This window comes from Tupaia chinensis, unplaced genomic scaffold, assembly GCF_000334495.1.
Source record: "Tupaia chinensis unplaced genomic scaffold, TupChi_1.0 Scaffold000468_1, whole genome shotgun sequence".
Classification (NCBI taxonomy): Eukaryota; Metazoa; Chordata; class Mammalia; order Scandentia; family Tupaiidae; genus Tupaia; species Tupaia belangeri.
The window spans coordinates 1,929,894-1,954,406 of NW_006159977.1; the positions used below are offsets into that span (position 1 = coordinate 1,929,894).

Here is a 24,513-nt window from a genome sequence, read left to right on the forward strand (position 1 = left end):
GCGGGGGCTCAGTGGTCAAGCTGGCTTCGCACGTAGCAGTTTGGTAATGCTGGGCAAGTCAGTTTAGGCTAGGCCTCGGCTTCCTTTTCTGAAGAATGTGGCTACCGCTGAGCCCACCTTGAACGATGAAGTAGAAACGTGCAAAGCCCCCAGCTCAGTGCCTGCACACATACCAGAGGCGTGTGACAGACACTATTATTCTATTTCCAGTACGACCCACTATCTTTTTCCTGACTCCAAGCGTCCCCACAAACCACTCATCAGTGAAGCCAGAAGCGCTGACGTCCCCGGAAGGTGGCAAACTGTCCCCAGAGCACTGCCACACCTGTAGGCCTCCTGGCAGACAGCCTGATGCCCGCTTCACACTTTACCCACCGGGCAGCTAGAGCTGAGGAGGTATCCTGCCTCACTCTTAGTTCAACACCCAGGAAGAGCTGCCCCTTCCAGATAGCTGGCTCCAGAAATGACAGCTGGCCCCGTTGTGTGGCTCAGAAAAGCTAAGTCTGTCCGGTTCAGCCCTCTTAGCCCACAGCAACCATCCTAATTAGCTCTGAGCAGCGTCAGACTCTGCGTGTACCCTTCCGGATCTAGCAGAGTCCAGAGTCAGCCTACTGGTGGGGGAGGGGAGAGCGCAATTTCCACCGGGGGCTGAGTAGATGCTCGGTGTGAGGGCCAGGCATGGACTCCTGTTCCCAGCCAGATCCCAGGTGCCTGGAGGAAGAGCTGCTGTGAGGAAGGAGAGTGAGCCTGATAGCCCCTGGGCGGATATCCGTGCGGCTTTTTGGTGGGGTTTCGACAAGACCAGAGGCTGAACTAAGAAGATCACCCTTTCTAGCTCTAAGGAAAGCACCCAAGGCCATGACCAGGATAAGGTGCCCTGCCGTTCTGACGGGCCTTGGTGCTGGGCTGGTGTTCATGGGGAAAAAGCCTGATCTCGAGCAGCTCCTTCCCACCGCCGGATAAGAGGTTAACAGCTTGTCCCCAAGCTTATTTTGGAGGATCACGGTGCCAATTTAGTTATTTAATGACAACGACACTGTCATTATTTCTATATCCTATGCTCCGAATAGCAAAACATAGGACAGGCGGGGGCTGCCAGGACCGTACCTGATGTCATCAGTCCACACTTGTTAAGGACAGTTTGATTTAGGGTCAACCTCCTATGGATAGGAATAGGAGGGAGTTTTTGTAGGAAAATTGTACAAAAGTGTGCATTTATTTTGATACAGAAAAACTGGGGGATCCATGCATATTTTTTTCATAATACACAATTTTCGGGAACTTTCAGAAGAACACTTGTATTAATTACCAGTGGAAAATTACTTCACAATGAGTCCGTTTTTATTACATGGCAGTGTAAGTAGTGTTGATTGTAACTCTAGGAAAAATGCTACTATAACTTCTACTGTAGGGGTCATTATATATTTAGTATTATAAACTAAGCAATTCTTAACCATTAAAAAAATGATCTCTTCATTGTTAACTTTGGGCTAATAGAATGAGCTCAACACTTCTAAGATGTTTATGATATTACTAAATAAGAGAGGTTTTAAGACTCTCAAAATGTTTTCTTAAGCAATGTCCTATTTGTGGTAAACATGGATAAGTTTTCTAGTTTACAAAAATACTGTGTATGACTTTATGTATAAAAATAAAAATCCTCATAAAAAAGAAAACCCAGGAGCTGCAGGTGAAGTAGAGGTAACATATCGCTCTGCAATGCTGGACCTATATGGGAAGGTCCCAGGTTCTCATCCCGCAGTCTCTCAGTAAGTGCCGACCGTGTGCCTGTGATCCTGGCTGGCAGTGGACTATGGAGTACAGACCCTATTGGAGTGTCTGTCTGCCTGGGAGAAATAAATAAAAGAACTAAAAGAAAGAAGAATTCAGTATCACTATGTAAACCTTCGACTGAAAATAAATCTAAAGCAATGGATTTATAAAGTCATTCTAACCAATCCCAATTCCACAGGAGGGATGAAACTTAATGTAGATTAAAAATTTTTTGTAAATGCAGCAAGAATATGGAAAAATCCTTCTCTGGACAAGACAGAGATACGGCTTATCTTTAGAGGCACTCTGACAATTCTCAAAAACAGGTCCAGCCTGGCCTGGGTGGTACAAGTCTGCAGGGCAGTAGACCACAGTGCTGGAAGCCACCTGGTCAACCATAGGTTCTGGATCCCTGGTTGGCCTGAAAACAGGCTGGCATGGGTGCCCAAGATTCTGAGCAGCTGGAAGGCTGGGAAAGGGAGATCAGTATGACGAGACCCTGCCGAGAGTGCTTTCTCTCATATACCCACATGCACTATCGAAGAGAGAAAAATGGCTCACTGTGGTGGCTTAGGCAACAGGGTCCCACGGTGTGATACTGGAGCCATATGGAAGGCCCTGGGTTCAAATCTCTGGTCAACCTCAACATACGAGGTTGTACCTGTGATCCTGGCTGGCTAGAGAGGGGGAGGAGTGGATTGTGGTATGATGAGACCCTATCAACAGTATCAACAGTACCTCTCTCAGGAAATATAATAAACAAACCTAAAAATAATCTCAAAAATAGAGTGAGTTTAGACTCTTTAATTTCTAAAGGAAAAGCAGGCTTTATAGCATATTTAGAGGGAGATGATAAGTAAGAAATGAGAAAAAGCTCCAAGGACTCTAACAGACAAGATGGGTTGCCAAACCCCCAGGCCGTCAGTGGTGGGTTACAGTGAAGCACCATCCAACAAAAAAGTGTCACTAAGTTAAAGGGTGTGACCAAACTGACCTAGAAACAAAGTCAAATGAATAACAAAGACAAAACCAGAAAATTAAACTGGACAGGATTTCTAACAAGGATCTCAGTCTACAACTCTGTATTCTTATTTTTAAAGAGTTATTTTAACTTTATTTATTATTATTTTCCAATTTGACCAGAGAGAGACAGAGAGAGAGAGAGGGAAAGTGAAAAAGGAAGTCACCAGGTCCGGGGCCTGAGCCATGGTTGGCTGTGTGGGAGTCCAGCGCCTTAAACCACCACGCCACTCACCGGCCCCTCCAACTCTATATTCTTTTGCTCTTCATGCAATGTCACAAATTCTACAACAGAAGTCCTAGAGACTCTACATCCCACGGAGATGAGCAGAGCTAAGTACAAAGCTCACATCGTGCCCCTCCCTGCCCACAAGAGAGGAGAGGCAACAGGAGGGTGAACACCCAGGCCAGACCAGAGGTGCACGGACGCCAGCTCACAAAACCTGAGCACTCAATGTGACTCCATGTGACTCTTTTTGTCTTTTTGATACCTTTTAAAAATTTAATTCTTGTTTGTAGGATACAGTTGATTTTTACATACTGATTCTTTTTATTTTTTTGGTTTTTATTTTTACATTTTACCACATGTCTTTACAGTATACATTTCTTTTACCAACACAAATACCGTGCATGACAGTCAAGACAAGGATCTTACTATATACATTGTCATCAGCACACGGCTTCTCATTTTTTGTCAATTAAGCATACTACTTTTACCTGTTTTTTTTTTTTTTTCCCTTCTCCTTTCTCCTTCCTCCCTTCCATACTAAACATTTTTTTTCCCCCAACATTTTATGGATTCACAAAAGATCTTAAAGTATGGACCAAGCTAGAATCTAGTGACAAGTTCACTGCCATTTTCTTCTAAGACATTTTCTTTCTTTCTCCATTCCCCCTTGTACTAAAGAAAGGGAGGTATAAACTAACCTATTTGGGGGGAAAAAAGTTAATTTCAGTTTGGTCTGTTATTTGCACAAAGCCCCATAAGAATTCAATTTCTGATGCAAGGCAACAGATACTATTGTATTATTGAATTTATGCAAATAAACATTCTGCCACAAAATAAGAATGTTTGCAAATATTTTCCAATTGCAAAGGGGTCAGGAAGGGAGAAAAGTTTATGTTTCCATTAAAAAGTTCTCTTTTTAACAAATTGCTGAACTCAACAACTCAAAAGAAAACAAAAATCCTTAACTCTGGAAGACAAAGCATAGAAAAAAATCAGTAATGTTATAGAAAAAAGTCATAGAATTTTATTTCACCAGTTCAGTCTCATGTAATCTTTTTGTTGAATTTGCAGTGTTACTGTGGTCTGACCATTCCATAAGCATTCAACATTATTATTGACATTTTAGAACTTGTCCCTGCTGTTAAGTTAGCCTTTTTCTTGGTCATTTTTTGTTCTCTTATTTGTCTTAGTTTTCCTGGTATAGTACTCCCTTCAGAACTTCTTGAAGAGCTGGTCTGGCGTTGGTAAATTTGTTCAGGTTTTGTTTATCTGAGAATGTTTTTATCTTTTCTCCCATATAAAGGATAATCTTGCTGGATATAGTATTTTTGATTGAAATTGTTTTTCACAGGACCAGCAGTTGGCGTAATAGCTCTGTCGCTCGACTCCCATGTAGTCGACTGCAGTTTGAGTCCCGTACCTGGTGGCTTAAACTCATGCTGGGTGCGTGTGCGTGCGTGCCCAAGATCCCAAGAGGAGAATGGAGGAGAAGGGATTGTGGCGTGGTCATCCCCCTGGGGGGTGATTTCTCGCTTTCTGTCTCTGTCTTTCTAGCGAGCGCATGCGCCCTAAAGAAAAAACCTCTCCAAAAAAAAAAAAAAAAAAAGGAAAAGAAAAAGAAATTTTCACTTAACACTTTTAATATATTTTCCCTTTGTTTCTGATGTTAGCCTGATGGGATATCTTTTTGAAAGTAACTTGACAGTTTTTCTCTTGCCAATTTTAGTATCTTATCTCTGTCTGTGGTTTTGGTCAATCTGGCTATGATGTGCCTTGGAGAAGATCTTCTTGGGTAGATTCTATGTGGGGTCCTTTGTATTTCTTGGGTCTGGATACTTGAATGCCTCTCTAGGATTGGAAAGTCTTCTAGGATTTCATGGAATAGATAATCAATGTCCTGATTAGTTTCTTCACCTTCTGGAATACCGATTAGCCAGATGTTTGGGCGTCTAATGGTATCTGGTATTACTTATATATTATTCTCATTTTTTGGGGGTTATTTTCTCAGTCATTTTGGTGAATTTTTCTAGGTCAGAAGTTCTATCTTCTACATCTGAGATTCGATCTTCTGCATGATCTAATCTGCTTTTGATACTTTCAAGGGAGGTTTGATTTCCTGTATTATGGCCTTCATCTCTAACAGCTCCGTTTGATTCTTTTTATGGTGTGTATTTCCTCTTTGAGATCATGGATGAACGTTCTCATCTCCTGGAACTCGTCGTCTCTTTTCTCCTGTATTTTCGGGAGCTCATTGTCTCTCTTCTCTTGCATCTCTGTTAGCTCTGTCACTATGAATACCCTCAATTCTTTGTCTGACATTTCCACGAGTTCCATTTTACTGTCTGAGGACGATGAAGGGCTGTTCTTTCCCCTTGGGGAAGAGATATTTTCTTGCTTTCCCATATTTCTTGTGCTTCTGCGGTGGTGGCTTCTGGTCATCTGAAGGATTACACGTTACTTCTGACCTTCTGGCTTTTCGCTAGGTGTTGGGCTGGAAGAAGAGGTTTGGGGCAGAGGCTTTCTGGTTAAAGGTGGAGGGCTAGGCCCACCTCAGATGCACATCGATTCTGGCATTTCACTGGGTGTTAGGCTGGAAGAAGAGGTTTGGGGCTCAAGATGCCTCTTCAGCTAGCAGAGAGCCACGGACCCACCAGGACACCATGAGGTAGCCCAGGTTCTAGGAGCCATCAGCAAGCAAAGCACATTTTCCTTGGTCCCATGGACAATTTATTTTCATGTTGGTATCTGTTCAAAAGTCACAGATCAACTGCCTGTTTCTTCAGATCAGTTCAGTACCAGACATCTCCCCAGGTGTGAGAAATAACGACCACGTGCCACAGCACCTTAGCAGTCTCCAATCAGAAGGACAGACAGAGCCATTTAGTTCTTTCTTTTCGCAAATAGATGTCAAATAGGAGAGAAGAATAGATTTTTTAAAATGCTTGCTACATTCTAATAGCTTTTCTTTTTTTTAATGTATAATTTGCATTTTATTCTTTTTCCCAGAGGACAGTTCTGCAGTCCTTGAAGACTCAGCTCCTTACATGGGCTTTGGTGGAGGGTGAGGGGCAGCACTGCAGGTCTAAATTGGGGTGGGGGTGTTCGGTCCTTCTGAGCTTCATGAGATCGGTTCCTGACTCCGCTGTGAATGGTGCAGCTCACACGGTACTGTAGCTTTACAGACAGCTTGGGGAGCACATAGGCATCAAAGATACTTGCTTCGGAGATGTTCCTGATGGCTGTGGCCTCTACTGTGTGTCGGATGACGAACTTCTTAATAGCCTTGTCCTTGGGCACGCATCAGGCCCAGTTCGTGCAGCGAACAGGCTGCATGTGGCCACGACCCTTTTTGGCATAGTCGTTATTCCTTCTTTTCTTAGTCATCTTGGAAGCCAGGCCATGAGAGAGGATACATTCTAATATCTTCAGAGTGTGTCTGACTGCGTTTCTTCCCAACACAAGCTGCTCTAAGGAAGACAGAAACTAGTCTCTGGCCCAGGCCCTGGGGGCTGGTCGGTTAACTGCAGCCCCGTGCCCTCCTGCCCTGTAGTCCGGTGCCCTGTGCACAGGGGCACATCCAGGAAGGACTAAGCTGTCCACTCGCCCCCACGAAACCACTCAGCTACTAACTAGTCCCAAAACGTACATCATCTCTCCTGGGGTGAACCAGAACCGGGGGAGGGATGATGCCGATTGCCCAGATGGGAGATGGCGACCAAACAGTCTTTATGCGAAGTTTCCAAGTTTTAGCTGCAGACGTCCACATCAGCACGGAGGGAGCGATGACGCACTTGTGGCGCTATGCACTAGAAGAAACTACCGTTTCTTAGAGCTCGCGACCGAGTCTCACCTGAGATCTCTGTGCCCAGTGCTTACATCTGTCATCAGTATTTGGACAGTGCTCTGTCATTTATAACTTCAGATAGGAGACCTCACTTGATCTGCGCTGTAAATCTACAGGCCATTCTGATCCTCCTTTTGTGTATAAGGAAGCAGAGAGGGAATTAAGTGTCCAAAGTTGTAACACTAGTTAGTGGCAAAGCTTAAAATCTCTGCAGACTAATGTAAGAGCACTTCAAGTAGGTGCTGGAGTTCTAGCAGGGCAGCGACCCCAGCCCTTACACTCCTAGAGCTCTCCCTGGGGAGTTCCATGGCTAATCTCAGTGGCTGATGGCTCCTGCCTGCGCTGCTGGGCTGTGTGCACAGGGCGCCGGCTTACGGGGGGCTGCCCAGGACGGGTGATGCTTCCTCCATGTGTTCGCCACCCGACACGGACAAGGTACCACTATATGTGCCCGGCTAACAAGGACTTGAAGAGTTAGTAAAAAATGATGAGAGAGACCAGGAAGGGAGGCCAAGCTGGACGAGGAGTGGCTGAGAGCCAGGGTGGCCTGCACCTATGGCCAAGGCAGTCACTGCAGACAGGCACCTAGGAGGGAATGACACGGCTGGCCAGTCCCTGCAAAGTCCTCACTCGATGTGGCTGGGAAAACGGGCTACGGGCACAAGGCTGGCCAGGAAGGGCAGCCTGGGGGGTGGGACTGGGGCAGTGAGAGCAGATATTAATAAGGACGGGGGCTGGGGGAAGCCATCACAGGGAAGGGCTGGTGGAACTGGGCCACTAATGAGTTCAGGGCAGATGAAAAGAGGCACTGCGGATGCCTCCTAGCTTTCTGGCTGGGGAAAAACGCAGGCAATGAGGTAGGGAAGGAGAAAGGAACAGGAGCAGAACCTGCCATGAATCAGTGCTTGCAGTACACAATGCTGAATTTACCTAAGATTCAGGTGTTCTCTAGTATGTCACTGAAGAAGAATGAGCTGATTACACATGGGCATTAACTATTAAAAGTATGCTCTAATTGGCAATTCAAAAAAATTACTGCACATAACACAGGTAACAAAATGAGGCTTCTTTAAAAATACCTAAAATTTAGATAGACAGTTCCAGAATGACTATAAATCGACTTCTAGTATTTGTGATATTTGTTTTTCCAGCTTTTAAACATATTGGTGGATGGTAAGCAGAAAACCTAACGAAGTCCTATATTGGGATGTGCTTCCTTACGGACTCGCTTCGCCTAGGTCTGCTGTCTTGCCCAGAGGCGAGTTTGGAGGCTGAAGAAATTAGAAACAGCTTTCTCGAGTGAAGCCTAGATATTCTCTCTTGTATAAAACCTCCCATTTGAGTTTATTTTCATCTTCCACAGATCATATAAAAGGGAGCCTCAATTAAGAGCAGAGGCTAAATTAATTGCATCTGGGGTGGCGGCAGACTATCCGTTGTTAATGGCTTACTCAGCATGCTGACCCGCTACCCTTGGACCCAGCGTGCATTAAGAAAGTGACATGTTTCTCTTTCCAGCTACTGGGTTGTCAGGAAAGTCATGACGCATTCTTACATAGGAAAACACAGAAACAACACAACGTGATTTTTCTGACAACCCCATTATACAATGCAGAGGAGAGAACATTTTCTTACAATTGGTGTATCCTAAGAAACACCTCAGCACCTAGGGATTTCTAGCAGTTAAAACTGAATATCCAACAAAAAGAGGAACAAAATAGCTTCTGTGGTTTGTGGAAATGGAAAAAGAAAAAGTATTAAATCCACATCGGCCTGGCGGTGCAGTCAGCTGTAAACTGAACTGTGGAACCAGAGGCACACGGCCTACCTGGGGTTCAGATCCCCAGGCTGGCATGGAAACATACCGGGCAAGTGTGCGTGTCCCCAAGATCCTGATGAGCTGGAGGGCCAGGGAAAGCCCGCTGTGGCATGACAAGACCCTGCCAAAGGTATCTTCTCTGACTCTCTCATGAATGCACATGCATCATGAATAAAATAAGTAACTTTTGAAAAAGATATATTAAATCCTACTTCTTCCTCCTTAACAATTAACTTTACAGTCTTCTTCCTTTCTGCCCTGACCAGTTATTTTGTTCTTAATAAATCAAGGAGTTAGGCTAGTTAAGGTATTCAAAAGTCATTTTTAAAATTTCAAAACTGATGTTTGGTACAACATAACACTGTGAGGGCCAGCAGGTGGTGTGGTGGTTAAGTCACTGGATTCCCATGTGGTCGATCACAATTTGAGTCCCGGACCCAGCAGCTTGCAAATCACACCAGGCGCTTATGTGTGCATCCTCAAAAATACCAAGAGGAGAATGGAGGAGGAGGGGTTGTGGTGTGGCCATCCCTCCTGGAGGATAATATCTCACTTTCTCTGTCTCTGTCTCTTTCCAGTGAGTACACATGCCCTACAGCAAAAACCTAAACAAATAAATAAATACATAGTAACGTTATGAAACCAGTTGGTGGCATTAAAAATCCTCTTGAAATGTGTCCTGCTTTCTATTAAATATCCCTTGGTTATAAAGAGCATGACCAGGTAGAAGAGGGGTGGCCTCCAGAGAATTCACTTAGCGCCAGGCTCCAGGTGTGAGGACAACTCAAACGGACACTGCACTGTACAGTTGTAAAAATATGGCCAGGAAGAATGGAGGGCAGAAGTGGTCATTCCAATACAGTGTGAGATTGGAGTGCTTCCTGCATTGCTCATTTAAGAAAGAGAAACACTTTATACTACCAGCAAAGGATCTGTACTGATAAAACTATAAACATTCTTAATTTAAAAACAAGAAACATTTTATTTTTTCATTGTTCTGTGCTTTTAATAGACTTGAAGTCCTGTGAAAGCGGAATCGTTACCAGTTTCCCCTTTGCTGGACACTTTTGTGAACCAAAATTTGCTACAGAGCTTGGATACAGTGCAGAGAATCTTAAGAAGAAGAGAGAACGCTCAAGAAGTTCATTCTAATTCACAGAAAGACACTGAATTTAACTCTAAGAGATCTCTCTTCTTCCCTCTTGGCATTAAAAAGTAAGAGAAAAATCCGCCCTAAGCAAATAAAATATGACTATAAATCTGATGAGGAATTCTATTCAGACCTTGAAAGAAGTTAAAACACACCATTAACTAATGGGGAAAAAAAAAAAACTGTAACAAGGCAGTTAACATATGGGGTTTCTAACAGCAGAAAAATAAAAGAATAATGAAGACATATCCTATTCAATTAGTCTGAATACAATATGGAAGTTTGAGAGCCCAGACTGACATGCAGGAACCGGTTCGCCTCCGTGGCAGCGCCAAAATAGAATAGCCGCGTGCTCGATCCTCCCCATCGGCCTGATCCTTTGGCTAGGTAACGACATTATTTATGTTTCTAAAAGTGCAGCTACTGAAAAATATCCCTTTGTGAAGATCAGATTCCAAAGATGAGACTTTTGTGATTCTGACAAACAGCTCTCAAGAACCCTAGGTTTTTAGGGATGAGACATGCGATACTTATAAACGTGCAAAATGTTGCTGTTTCCTCCCTGGTCAGCAGCTCCAGAGGAAATACATAACTCATCTAATTTTGGTACCATGGATACAGCAAAAGCCAGTCTTAACCAGCGACAGTAAACTGTATGCTCCTGGCTACACCTCTTCTTTTAAACAATACGGAGGGACAAACAGTCCTTGCGTAGGTTGGCAAGGTGGACACAAATGAAGGTGGAGGGGTCGCTATTCCATAATTCTGGAAGATTTTGCCCAGGATGCCTTCTGCACGGATCTGAGGGTCGCAGAATGGTGCCGAAGAAGCGCCTGCAGCAACGAATACATTTCCACACATCACAGCTCTGCAGCGGCATCAATTCTGCTGGCAATCCTGTCCGAAAGGGGAAGTTCTTAGGGGTTCTGTTTCAGCGTATCTCAAGGACTAATTAAATCCTCATTACTACCTTCTAATTATTTCAACACTGTGGGATTACGCTAAGGAAGTCCCTGCTGGCTCACCAGATGAAAAGGGTTAAATAACTGATGGTGATTTGGAGAATCTAGATCGAGTTCAGACCTTCAGAAAACCACTAGTGCCGACATGAATATTTAACTAGACACCACTGTGAAAATTAAAAGGGAATTCAATTAAAAGGTTTTCAAAAAATTAATTCTGACCTCTCTACATCTGTCCAAATAAATAAGCCTTCTTTCAACATTTTCACCTAATTGCTAATCCAATAAACTAGAAGGGCATTTGCCACTTTCATTAAGCTTAACATATTATAGGGGTTAAAAATGCAAACATTTTAATGTTAATAACTATTACACTTATTTATCCGCTCGGATGACTGTTCCATATTCCCTCAAGCCCTCTTGAAAAAGAGAACACCACATTAATAAGCCATTTCCTATGGCTCTTTTTGAGTTTTAAGATATCTGTGTTAAAGATTAAGAAATAAGGACAAAACCATCTAAACTTGTAAGCTGTGACTTTCTTGTAAAATTTAATTCAGGGGCTAGACAGGGGCACAGGGGTAAAAAGTGAAGCTCTGTGATGCTGCCCCATACAGGAAGGACCTGGCGACCAACCCTGGGGCCACCCTCATCCCCCAGGGCCCGGGCAGGCACCTGTCCATGATCCAGGGCTGGCTACAGCTGAGGTCTTGTCATGGAGACCCTACTGGGGGTACTGTCTCTGGCTCTGTCTCTTCTGCTAACAGAAGAAATAAACAAGCATTTCTTAAAAAAGTATTTAAAATTTTTGATTCAGAACTTTAGGGCTCTCTTAACTGTTCCTCCAATGCCTTGGGTAGTGTAATTTATCCTACAGTACCTCTTTTATTTTGTGGAGGTGATTTAGTCAGTCTGTATGTGACAACAACAGGGCGTGTACAGAGAGTTCTGGTTTAAAATAAACAATATCAAATATATCACTACAGAACACTAAACTGAAGCTTTGGCTCCTTTTCCTTTAAATTTCTTTTTTAAAAAGAATTATTTATTCAATTGTGTTTGTTATTATTATCTTTTAATTTGACCAGAGAGAAGCAGAGAGAGAGGAAAAGGGGAAGTGAGAAAGCAAGCTGCCAGGTCCAGGACTCAAACTGCAGTTGGCCATGTGGGGAGTCCAGAGCCTTAACCACCACGTCACCTGGCAGCCCCTCCTTTAAATTTCTGTCAATGCTGAATTCGAGACGAAGGTATCTGAATGAGTCTCTTACTCAGTGAGTAAGCGTTGCCGTGGCGCAGCGCTCAGTGCAGTTTCATACGGAGATGGAGACCGCAGACAATGAAGGTCCGGAACAGCTGGAGAGCTCCCCTCCTTCGCGCAACCTGATGCCACAGCCTTATTACTTGCATAGGTACCTTTTATAGGTGAGAAACACAAAACTGCAGAGACTCACGGTCATCTTCATCTCTGTTTAATATGAGGAACTGGATTTGTGTCTCACGTCCTTTGACCACCAGATACAGAGAGTACTGAACCAGAGACAGGCCTGGGGGCGCGGGGACCTCAGGGTGGCGGCGGGCCAAGATGCAGGGCATCTGGGCTTGCACTAACCCTGTAACCGCCAGGACAGCCTGAGGTCTGTGAAGTCCCCTCCATCAGAGAAGAGTTCATGAGCGTTCCGTTCTGCCTGAGGGAAACTTGAGGACCGGGGGTGGGGGGGAAGGGGAAGGGCTGCAGAGCGAGAGCTCAGCTTGAGCCTAGAGAGACTGAGGCACAGCGCCGTGGGGGCAGTGCCACTGCCCCAGGAGGACTCTGGGGAGGGCTCAGGCAGCTGCACCTGCAGTCTGGAGCAGGCTGCATCACCTCTAGCTTTGTGCATGGTCTGAGCAAGCATGTTTGCAGATTCCTCACTGTTAAAGAAAATGTACCCCTGTGGACACATGAAAGAAAACGAGTAGGCAGTGGAGAGTGGGGATGAGAGGGCCGCTCCGTCCAGTTCTTCTAGCACTCAGCACTAGACAAGCTGTGTCTGTACCTTGCCTATCCATACCCACAGTTTTGGAGAAACAAAATATTTTTAAAAAGATGCTAACTTGTCAATATGCATATTTCCCCCTATTTCTTCCACCAATTCCCTAAACAAGGGAGACACACATCAATTGTAAAGATACAAATGAAGTCAAATTGCCTTTCAATATATGGGAATTGATTTGGGAAATTTTCTAGAAGAGTTTCGTTGGATCTATTTCACGCTGTGTACCTTGTGTATACACTGACAGATGGTGAGAAAGATGGACAAACACGTGCTTTTATTACTAAATCACAGCATTAAAGTGACTGTCATTTGCCATTTAAACACCTGATCAAATGTTACTAGAAACCAATGTTTCTTCCTAAGTTTTAACAAATAATAAAAGGTATTTGCTTTTGATCCTTGCTACTCACTTTTAGGAGATTTTTAACTCATGTGTGGCAAGGCATCATTTAACACAAAAGTCATTTTATTTTTATTTATTTATTTATTTATGAGAGGTTTTTGCTATAGGGCGCATGCACTCACCAGAAAGACAGACAGAAACCAAGAAACAGAAAGAGAGAAATCACCCCCCAGTGGGGATGGCCACGCCACAGTCCCTTTTCCTCCATTCTCCTCTTGGGATCTTGGGCACGCACGCACACACCCAGTGTGAGTTTAAGTGACTGGGTCTGGGATTCGAACCACGGCTGACTACATGGGAGCTGGGTGACATAGCCATTACACCAACTGCTGGTCCCACAAAAGTCATTGTGAACTATAAAAGCATAATCTTCCAGAGGAGGTTTAGAAAAAATGTTCACAAAATTCAGTTTTCTATTTAGTAGTTTATAAAATTTACATATGCTATTTAAGGAGGTGGTCATAAAACCACCCAGATTGTCATATATCAACTATTAGGTCCCCAAACCATACTGCATGCATAGTAGTAAAGGCGACCTGGGGAAAAACACATACTGACTGACACAGTATTTTTCACACAGTACAACCAAGAGGAAAAAGAAAGAAAAGTTTAACTTACACACTTCCTGTCATCCTGCTCTTCACATTTGTTTTTCTACATTGTCACTTTTTTCTTTTAGAAATTTTTGCTACAGGGCACTTGCACTCGCCGGAGAGACAGAGAGAGCTAGAGACAGAAAGCGAGAAATCCCCTGGGCGATGGCTACACCACAATCTCTTTGCCATTCTCCTCTGGGGATCTTGGGCACACATGCACAGGCACTTGGCATGAGTTTCAAGCTGCCAGGTCCGGCACTCGAGTCATGGCCGACTCCGTGGGAGTCCAGAAATGTAACCGTTCCGCCATCTGCTGACCCCACGTTTGCACATTTCTTACACACGTCATCAGTTTGAAGGGGTTGAAGAGGGGTTTCTCTTTGTTTTTCTTCTTAGTAATAAAGATTAAAATTGTCAAATTTTTGAATGAACAGCTTATTACTATTTAAAAAATTTTATTTGTTGTTATTAGTTTTAAATTTGCTATAGAACACATGCACTCCCCAGAGATACACAGAGACAGAGAGAGAGGGAAAGTGAGACAGCAAGCTGGCAGGTCTGGCACTCAAACAGCAGTCAGTCACGTGGGGGACCAGTGCCCTGACCACCATGCCACCTGCTGGCCCATCCTCCCACCTTTTAAAACACTTCCAAAACAAACAAATTCCAGGGTCATGGTGAGGGTTACATGAAGTAATGGAATTCTTCTAAGTTCTGGGTCTGGCCTGGGGAAGCTCTTAGTGCTAGATAATTGGTTTTTCTTTTGATCCACTGGTCCGACTCACCACACAGGCAGGTGTAACCGATGGTGAAAGCACGGAAATGGTAAGGACTGCTGCTTGCTGGGCACTGTGCACACTCCATGAACTTCCACGTCGCCAGGGTGACCAGCGCCACGTGAGCTAACACGACAAGCCACGAGAGGATGAGAGGACAGAGACGAGGGTGCCATGTACAGCAGGTTGCGGTGGAATTTAGAGAAGGTGTACCTTCACGCAATTGCTACGACCTACTGGGGTATTCTCTGAGGTGGCGGTTCTCAGAGCGTCTCCTCATGCCATCAGCACCGCCACCCCTGGGAACTTGTCGAAGTACAGGTTTCAACTGTCCCAGTCCAAACCCTCAGAATCAGAAATCTGGGCGTGGGGCCAGCACTCGGATTTAACCAGTCCTTGAGGCGACTCTCACGGACCCCAACGTTTTAAAACTATCAACTACTCCATTATTAAAACTCACTGTATTATCTCGAAGAGAAAGTATTAACTATTCCTTAAATTACAATTGGAAAAGTTAGATATATAAAGGTATACGAACATGGAAAGTTTGTTTTATTCCTACTAAGCATTCATTTCAACACAAGTGGTGTGGAGATAGGACGAATCCACCCTTCCATCGGCTTTCCGTTCGAAGTGACATGCTGCTCGGTTTGTGACATGTGAAATAAACTTAGACCTCATCATTCTAATTAGAAGCAAACCATCACGTGGGCAATTCATACAGAAATCATTATAAACACCAGGGGTCAAGAACCGCTTATGAAACAGCTCCAAGCTGCTTCTGGCTTCTTGGCCTGTGAAAGAAGGGGAATGAGGGAAAGCGATGACACGTAAGGTGTGGAGTGGGGCGGGCAGGCCTGCAGGCCTTGACCCGGGGGCAGTGGAAATCAACCCGCCATAGCACAGATGGGGCTTGCCTCATAATGCTGGTCTACACAAACTGGATTAAGATACCACCACCACCAAGAGTGGCTTTATCACTGATGGGAGAAAGAGGCCAGAGGCCAACCAATGAAGACCTCAGGTGTCCGCTGAGGCCGGTGCAATTGCGTTACAAGGACGACACGTGGAACTGAGCTAGAGCGCAAAGTACATACAGATGTGGAACGACATCTGTCCACAGGCCTCCAGAGCTTTTACCAGGCCTGGCACTAACTAGCTTCTGAAAATGAGTAAGCCACATATGAGGGACTTAAAAAAAAAAATATATTTTTTTTTTGGTGCAAAACAATGTGAAATCTATGCATTGTTTTTCCTAATGCATATTTTCAATGAACTTTTAAAAGTCCCCCCCCCCCATATAACCTCTATGGTTCTCAGTTTCTTTACTTGTAAAGTGACGTGACTGGACCATATGATCTTTTAAGTCTGCTCCAGTCTTACAATCATACAACTTTTGGGCCGGCAGGTGGTGGTTAAGGGTGCCAGATTCCCACACGGCTGACCATGGTTCAAGTCTTGGACCTGGCAGCTTGCTTTCTCACTTTCTCTCTCTCTACCTCGCTCACTCTGCCCCTCTCTGGTCAAATTAAAATAAATAAAGTTAAATAAACTAAAAAAAAAAAAAAGATCTTACAACTTTTATAAAGCCAAAAAGTCTTGCTTTGTACTTAAACTTGTACCATTAAATATCACGGGATGAGTAGCCAAACTTAACATACTTCATTAGGACTACGACCCAAAAGGAATCAGTCATTATTTTCACACAGCTAGAGCAAAAATCAGACAACCACGCTTCACAGTGTGATGTGGACATTCTCTGGACCTGGAACTGCCCCTCTGTTGAACTTCACCCGATCTACAAGAAAGCATGTTCCCCCTCCGTATTGGCTGTTACATGTTGGGGAGATTTAATAGCCCCTGAAAGCATTTGTAAGGAGACGCACAGGTAAGTAAGCTCACATAAGCGTGCACACTTAAAGCACAGCAGGCGTGTAAGATGGGAAGCGAAGACTGACCTCTTTCCTGTGGCATTGGTGACTGGCTCAAGGCAGGATGGGAACTGGATTCTGACTGGCTCCCAGGTGGCTGAGGGGGCATCTGACTGCCTGTAAAACACAGGAGGAAAAGTGGGGAGGGCACCCTTTGCATTAAAACAGCAATCGTGCAAAACCAAGACAGCTACATTTATTTTTTATGATCACAAAGTATATGGCCCCACATAGCTCAAAGTTATAGTTCATCTTTTCCTGTAAAACAGAGAGGAAACATGAATAAGACCTAGAGAAAGACCTGCTAAAAAGTTTAATGTGTTACTGAGCTCTCAGACTCATAGAGGAATCAGTCTGGGTTGAAATCAGATACACATAAATAAAGTTAAATAAACTAAAAAAAAAAAAAAAGATCTTACAACTTTTATAAGCCAAAAAGTCTTGCTTTGTACTTAAACTTGTACCATTAAATATCACGGGATGAGTAGCCAAACTTAACATACTTCATTAGGACTACGACCCAAAAGGAATCAGTCATTATTTTCACACAGCTAGAGCAAAAATCAGACAACCACGCTTCACAGTGTGATGTGGACATTCTCTGGACCTGGAACTGCCCCTCTGTTGAACTTCACCCGATCTACAAGAAAGCATGTTCCCCCTCCGTATTGGCTGTTACATGTTGGGGAGATTTAATAGCCCCTGAAAGCATTTGTAAGGAGACGCACAGGTAAGTAAGCTCACATAAGCGTGCACACTTAAAGCACAGCAGGCGTGTAAGATGGGAAGCGAAGACTGACCTCTTTCCTGTGGCATTGGTGACTGGCTCAAGGCAGGATGGGAACTGGATTCTGACTGGCTCCCAGGTGGCTGAGGGGGCATCTGACTGCCTGTAAAACACAGGAGGAAAAGTGGGGAGGGCACCCTTTGCATTAAAACAGCAATCGTGCAAAACCAAGACAGCTACATTTATTTTTTATGATCACAAAGTATATGGCCCCACATAGCTCAAAGTTATAGTTCATCTTTTCCTGTAAAACAGAGAGGAAACATGAATAAGACCTAGAGAAAGACCTGCTAAAAAGTTTAATGTGTTACTGAGCTCTCAGACTCATAGAGGAATCAGTCTGGGTTGAAATCAGATACACCTTGAATAACTTAACAGAGTCCAAGACTGGCCGCAGTCCTCCTCCTGAGTGTAAACTGGTCTCCGGGCAGGCAGGACTGCGGGATGGCTGACACTCGCCCTTCAGCAGTACCTAATTGATAAGGTAATGCCAGCAGATGGCTAAAACATTTTTAGAATTACTCAGCCAGAGATTTAACACAAACTTAAGAAATATAAAACATACTATTGTAACATGCAGTAAAGGCCCAGCCCATGGCAGTCTGTGCAGACGCTGCTACGCGGGAGGCCGAGGCCACACGGCAGGCCCTGTGCTAAGTGTCTGTGGTCTGAGCTACATTGGAGGTGAGGCAGGAGGTCGTGACATAGTAAGACCCTGTATGAAAAACAGAAAGGAAGGGAAAGGAAGTCGTGCATGTGATCAGTAAAGAAGGAATGGTTATTCTGAACCTCTTTTGATCTTTACTAATACAGCAATTGCATCTATTTAATTTGTATTTATTTACTGTTTAGTTTGTCTTTTCCAAGTACAATGTAAGCTTCTTGAGACAGGAAGAGAGCCTTTCACTCCCTCCCTTTGCATAACAAATATCTAATAAATCATAACCTGAGGGTATGAATTATGAATGAAAGGAGGAGACACTTTATTGATAAGAGAGACAATGAATCATGAGAGGGCAGGAGATGCGGTTTTGAAATTTAAAAATCACTACAGGTAGTTGACATTGCAACTCACTGACTCAGAGGCTGATACATTTTCAAGACTAAAAACATAGCAATTAGAAAGGAGTGAAATTTGGCACAATCCCCAAGGTACTAGCTCTCTAGACATAGGGACCACGTTATTTTGTCGTCTACCGCCCTGCTCTTTGCTACAATAAATGGGAAGAAACAAACACGCATCTGCATAGCTTTCTGGGGCGGGCCGTCACGTGGTCACACCAGTCAGCGACTGCTGACTGCCACAGGACCACTCCTCCAGGAATGACCTCGGCTGAACCGAACGCTGAAGTGAACCACACGGAGCAGGGCAGATCTGGCACCCTGAAGCTCACCCCCATACACCCCGTGCCGTCATGAGGACACAGAGTGGGGGGTTTCCAGGGAACCACACCCTTCTCCCTCTAGTGGGCAATGAAGTGGGGTACCTGTTAGGCCACGTGGCCATCAGACCTGGGAGAGCTGGTCCCGGGGACGGGCAGGACTGTCACGTATTACTAACTGGAATAATGGTTGTATCTGTGACAGGCAGAGAGGCCGGGCTATAATCTTCAGTTCAGGTAATTGTCTAAACCCGCTGTTAAAATATTACTATAAAAGAATTCGCAAATTGTTTTCAGGCGCTTAGGCTTCTTTAGGGAAGAACGTCGTGTTTAATTGCCACTCCCATTCCCGGAAAAAGGGAAAACCAAAGACCCGAATCCTCAGACGGTGAGAAGCATGCGCAGTGAAAGCCCAGGAGCTGCTCTTCACTACGGCTGTAATGAACGGGGTCGAAGGCCCAGCCAGACAGCACAGAATGAGTCTCTCCACTCATTTAGTCAGAGACATTGTAGCAAATTAGTATTAGTACCAAATTACTAAATGTAAAGAAACTCTTTTAACATTCTGGACTGACAACAACTTCCCTGACTTGGCTACAGAGCTACAAACACTGCTGTGTGTCCACGGCAGGTCACGTGCTATCGATGAGACCCCCTGAGGCACCCCGCCCACAGTCCATTTAGAAATGTAAAGTACTGTACAGTCAAATACTGCCTTTGTAAAATGTCACTGGGGAGTCAGCTGCAGTAAGACAGGAAGTGCCTACATTCTAATGATCACTTCTGCATGACAGCCCAGATTCAGAGACTCGTGACAGTAAAAACAAACAGTAATTCTACGTTAGCACAGGGCACCTCGGCCTCCACTGTGCATGCCCGAGGCACTGTTCTTACATACAGTATTTCAAGGGAAAATAAAACGGGCTTTAAGAGACTCATCCCATGACTCATAAAATACTGCCATGCGAAGCAGTACGACTGATACTCTGGTGCAATTCTAACAGACACACTTTTAAAGCAAGGAGGAAATTCATGTATTAAATCTGTCCTGTTAAAGAAACCAGTCACTCATGAGAAAGATGGATTTGCCCAATCATTTTAATTACTCGTTTTCTTTGACCCCTTGTTTCTTACCCCGTAGAAACTATTTTCACCAAGACCAAGTCATAATTACGATGATTTCGTAACTACAGTTACCAAGGAATAACTTCATCTTCAGCGAGCACAGGAATGAAACTCAGTCATGGCAGATGAGAACTCGGACAACACGGCTGAGAGAGGTAATACAGAAAACTCCTTTGTGGGGACCAGCAGATGGTGTAATGGGTATGTGGCTGGACTCCCATGTAGCTGACTGCAGTTTGAGTCCTGGACCTGGAGGCTTAAAACACTGAGCACAAATGTGTGTGTGTGCCCAAGATCCCAAGAGGAGAATGGAGGAGAAGGGACTGCGGTGTGGCCATCCCTGCTGGGGGATGATTTCTCACTTTCTGTCTCTCTGTCTCTCTAGTGAGCACATGAGCCCTATAGCAAAAATCTCTCTTAAAAACAACAACAACAAAAACCCCCCAAAACAAAAAGCAGTAACAACAACAAAAAGAACTCCTTTGTGTGCATGGCTTTACGAAGAAGATCCAGAGTCCCCTGAACATGCGAATTAGGTAAACGCCTTCAAAACCACAGATCGAATACTTCATAGGTTTGGTAATTTATTTTTAACGCGTATATTACTACGCATAGTGAACAAACCAACTTCATGAGAAAACTTTAACGTGAAAAATGAAAATTTTTAAAGACCTGTGTTTTCCCTTATTTATGTCTATAATGACATTTGCACAAGGGGAGAGAAATCCACCTGGAAGACACTACACTGTAAATGAGAATAAATCCCACCATTTTATACCTATGTATTTATTCTCCAGTGATCGAATGTACTATGTTGTGTAAAATTTTGGTGCAACAATCTAAAATGAGGCATCGATAAGTCACCTAAACTCTATTTTTGCTTACTTAAAAATCTTCGCCTAAGTTTACACTATTACTTTATTTTCATTAATTTCAGTGACAGAAACATTGCAAAAGTGGTACAGGAATTCCCTTTACCCCTCTGCCCACCTTCCCTAATGTTAACCTCTTATAGAACCATATAATTATCTAGAAGAAGAAATTAATTAAAGACCTTATTTGAATTCTATCATTTTTTCCACTTAACATCTTTTTCCTGGGATCATCCCACATTGGATTTAGGCATTTCTCCTGAGCTGCTAGTCTTTAAGCTCCACAGTCTTCTTGTACTTTAGGATCTTAAGGCTTGTGAAGAGTACTGATTAGTCATTTGTAGAATGCTTCCAAATTTGGTTTGGTCTGATTTTTTTTTTCATCATTGAAATGAGGTCATGCATTTTGGGACATGAACCACAAAATTGTCAAGCCCTTGGGGCCAGCAGATGGTGTGGTGGTTAAGGCATGGGACTCCCACATGGGTGACTGCGGTTGAGTCCTGGATCTGGCAGCCTGAAAAATTATGCTGGGCACAGATATGTGCATGTCCAAAATCTTAGGAAGAAATGGGGGAGAAAGGATTGCAGTGTGGCCATCCTCTCTGGGGGGTGATTTCTCACTTTCCCTCTTACTGTTTCTGTCTCTGGTGAGTACAAGCACATTTATGGCAAAAAACGAAAACAAAATGTCAAGCCCTTCTCAGTTCATTCTATCATGGGATTCTGTTTTCCCCTAACTACTTTGTGAAGCTGGTGTCTACCAACTTCCCCTACTTTATTATTTATTTTTTAAGGAAGTATTTTATTTTGTTATTGTTATTTGTTTAATTTGACCAGAAAGAGAGAGAGAGAGAGAGAGAGAGAGAGAGAGAGAGAGAGAGAGAGAGAGAGAAAGGCAGAGAGAGAAAGCGAGCTGCAAGCTGCCAGGTCCAGGACTTGAACCATGGTCTGCCCTCTGGCAGTCTAGCGTCTTAACTACATGCCACATTACTACTTCACCCTCTGTCACTAACAAACTTCTTAAGGGCGATATTTGAGACGATGGCTGTGTGTCTCATTAAACTTTCACCCGTTAATTTCAGTGTCCATTAGAAGGTGTTTGCAACATGCATTACAGTATTGTTTGTCAACAGTGAGTGATTCTGTATTTCTTTTTTCCTTCCACATTTATTAAGTGGAATTCTATTCTGAGAAAGATACATCACTTCTCACCCATTTGTTTATGTATTTATTAGACTATTTATAGTTGTGTAGGTTCTGTGGCAGACATCCATTGGATGATCTCCAACGATTCACACCCTTACGTGGTCTTCTTTCTTTGATTTTGGACAAAACTTATGACTTGTTTTTTCTTTTTATTTATTTATTTTTTAAGGGTTTTGCCATAGGGCTCATGCACTTGCCAAGAGGACACACAGAGAGGGAAAGTGAAAAATTACCCCCAGTGGAGATGGCCATAATGCAATCACTTCTCCTCCTGGAATTTTGGGTGTGCACACATATGCAGCTGGCATGATTTTTCAAACCCCCAGGTCTAGGACTCAAACCACAGAGCCATGTGAGAATCCAGTGCCTTAACCACCATGTCACTTGCCAGCCCCATGACTTGGTTTCTAGCCAAAGAACATAACAAGAGTGGGACTGGGAGGTGGTGTGGTGGTTTAGGCACTGGACTATCACATGGCCGACTGTGGTTTGAGTCCTGGACCTAGTGGCTTGCTTTTTCGCTTTCTCTCTCTCTCTCTCTCTCAATTAAAAAATAATAATGACAAATGGAATTAAGTAAATAATTAATTTTTTTAAAAAAGAATATGACAAGAGTGATAAACTATCATTCCTGTAATTATATCATGTTATACAGTAAAAGCAAAGGATTTTTACAGAAGTAATTAAAGTCCCTAATCACTTGGTTCAAAAATAAATTTAATAAGGGAGATGAGGCCTGACTTGAAAAGAAGGATTAGGCCTTCTGAGAAGTACGCTTCCACGAAGAGACCTGATCTACCCGGCAAGAACAGGAGGCCTCCAGAAAATGAGGGCCTCACTCCCACAACACAAGGACATAAATTCTGCCACTATCTGAATGAGTGGGCAACAGTCTTTCTGAGTCAGTCCACCAGAAGAGAACACTGTCGGTCTAGCACTTTACACCTTGTGAGGCCTTGAAAGGACTTAGTTAAGGGGTCCTGAAATCCTGCCTATGGAACTGAGAAAATAGGGGTGTGTTAGTTTTAGATACTAAGTTTGTAGCAATTTGTTACAGAGCAGCAGAAAACTAAAGCCTACAGGTATTTATTTTTATTCTGTGGATTAAAATCCAACACTATCATATTTTGTTCATATTTTCCTAGTTTGTTTAAAACAATAACTTTATTCGGTTCACTCAAAAAACATTGACAAAATAAATATCAGTTGCAATAGTACAATTTTGCAGTAGATAGCAAACGTTCTGCACATTAGTTAGACCTCCCTTTTAGGGAAAATCTCTTTTGATGACAGACAAATCAACGAATACACACCACTGTGAACTATGTCAGATAGTATCCAAAAAGGCCTTGTTTTTCTCTTGTAAATAACAGTTTATCATTTATAATTATTTTCTGTTTCACACCCACCATCCACCACCCACTCTCTACAAACCACTTTCCCCTTACTGTCACTAGCATCCACAGCCATCCTCACTACTATCTTATCTTCAGGTCTCTCAACCTCTGTCATAAAGTGCAGACACTCAGTACAATTGAGTGGGGATATACAATGTGTATCTTTGAAAGTCTGAATCACTTCACTCAAAATTAAATCTTCTACTTTCATTCATTTTGAGTTGAATGATAGGATCTCATTGATTCTTAGAGCTATGTAATATTCCAAAGTATATATAGGCCATAGTTTTCAACCCAATCATCATTTCGTGGACACTTAGGTTGGTTCCATATTTTAGCAATTATAAATAATGCTGCAGTAAACATGGATGCACAGATGTCTTTCTGATTGTTTTCCTTATCTTTTGGATAGATATAAAAAAGTGAGATGGCTGGGTTACATGAAAGTTCTGTTTGTAAATTTTGAGAAATTTCCATATTGTTTTCCAGAGAGGTTAGACTAATCTACATTCCCACCAACAGTTTCAGAATTTCCTCTTTACCACAGCCTCGCCAATGCTCATCATTCTTATTTTTTTGATTCTAGCCATTCTAACTGGGATTAAATGCTATCTCATTATAGTTTTAATTTGCATTTCCCTTATGACAAGAAACTTTTAACACTCAAAACACTCTTTCATAAGGCTCTTGGCCATTCATAAGCCTTCTTTGGAGAGCTGTCTGTTCAATTCATTTCCCTATTTTTTAACTGAATTATTTCTGTAGTATGAGTGAGCCATGTAAGTTCCCTACATATCATAGATATCAGTCTTTTATCTGAGGGATAATTTGCAAATTTTTTTCCTTTCTGAGGGATGTCTTTTCACTTTATAGTTTCTTTTGCTGTGAGAAAGCTTTCAGGCTTGGTGTAATGCCACTTCTGTACTTTAGAGACCATTGCCTGTGCTTTAGGGGTCTTATTTAAGAAATCTTTGCTTACTCCAATGCCTTCAAAAGTTCTCCCTATGTTTTCTACCATAGTCTGGTGGTTATATTTAAGTCTGTGATCCATTTATTTATTGTATTCTATGGGTTGAAATCCAATATTGTCATTATTTTGTTCAAATTTTCCCAGTTTTGACCATTAGGAACTTCTTCTAGTTGGTTACTATGTGTTACAGAGAAGTGTCTACCTTTTAATTGATTATTTCCTTATTTTTAAAAAC

General features: G+C 43.1%; 2 protein-coding genes across 2 annotated transcripts in view; both read right to left on the reverse strand.

Annotated features, from left to right (window-relative positions):
- The window catches only part of ARID1B (AT-rich interaction domain 1B), a 107,714-nt gene extending 91,045 nt beyond the window's left edge, over positions 1 to 16,669 (reverse strand). Inside the window, exon 1 of the mRNA XM_027774692.1 lies at positions 16,564 to 16,669. Coding sequence (XP_027630493.1) covers positions 16,564 to 16,645 — 82 coding nt within the window. The 5' untranslated portion in view covers positions 16,646 to 16,669. The remainder of the gene's footprint in view (positions 1 to 16,563) is intronic.
- A 527-nt stretch (positions 16,670 to 17,196) lies between these two features.
- The window catches only part of LOC114009121 (AT-rich interactive domain-containing protein 1B), a gene marked incomplete at its 5' end in the record, with an annotated part of 326,383 nt that continues 319,066 nt past the window's right edge, over positions 17,197 to 24,513 (reverse strand). Inside the window, 1 exon segment of the mRNA XM_027774691.1 lies at positions 17,197 to 17,426. Within this exon segment, the coding sequence (XP_027630492.1) occupies positions 17,212 to 17,426 (215 nt within the window).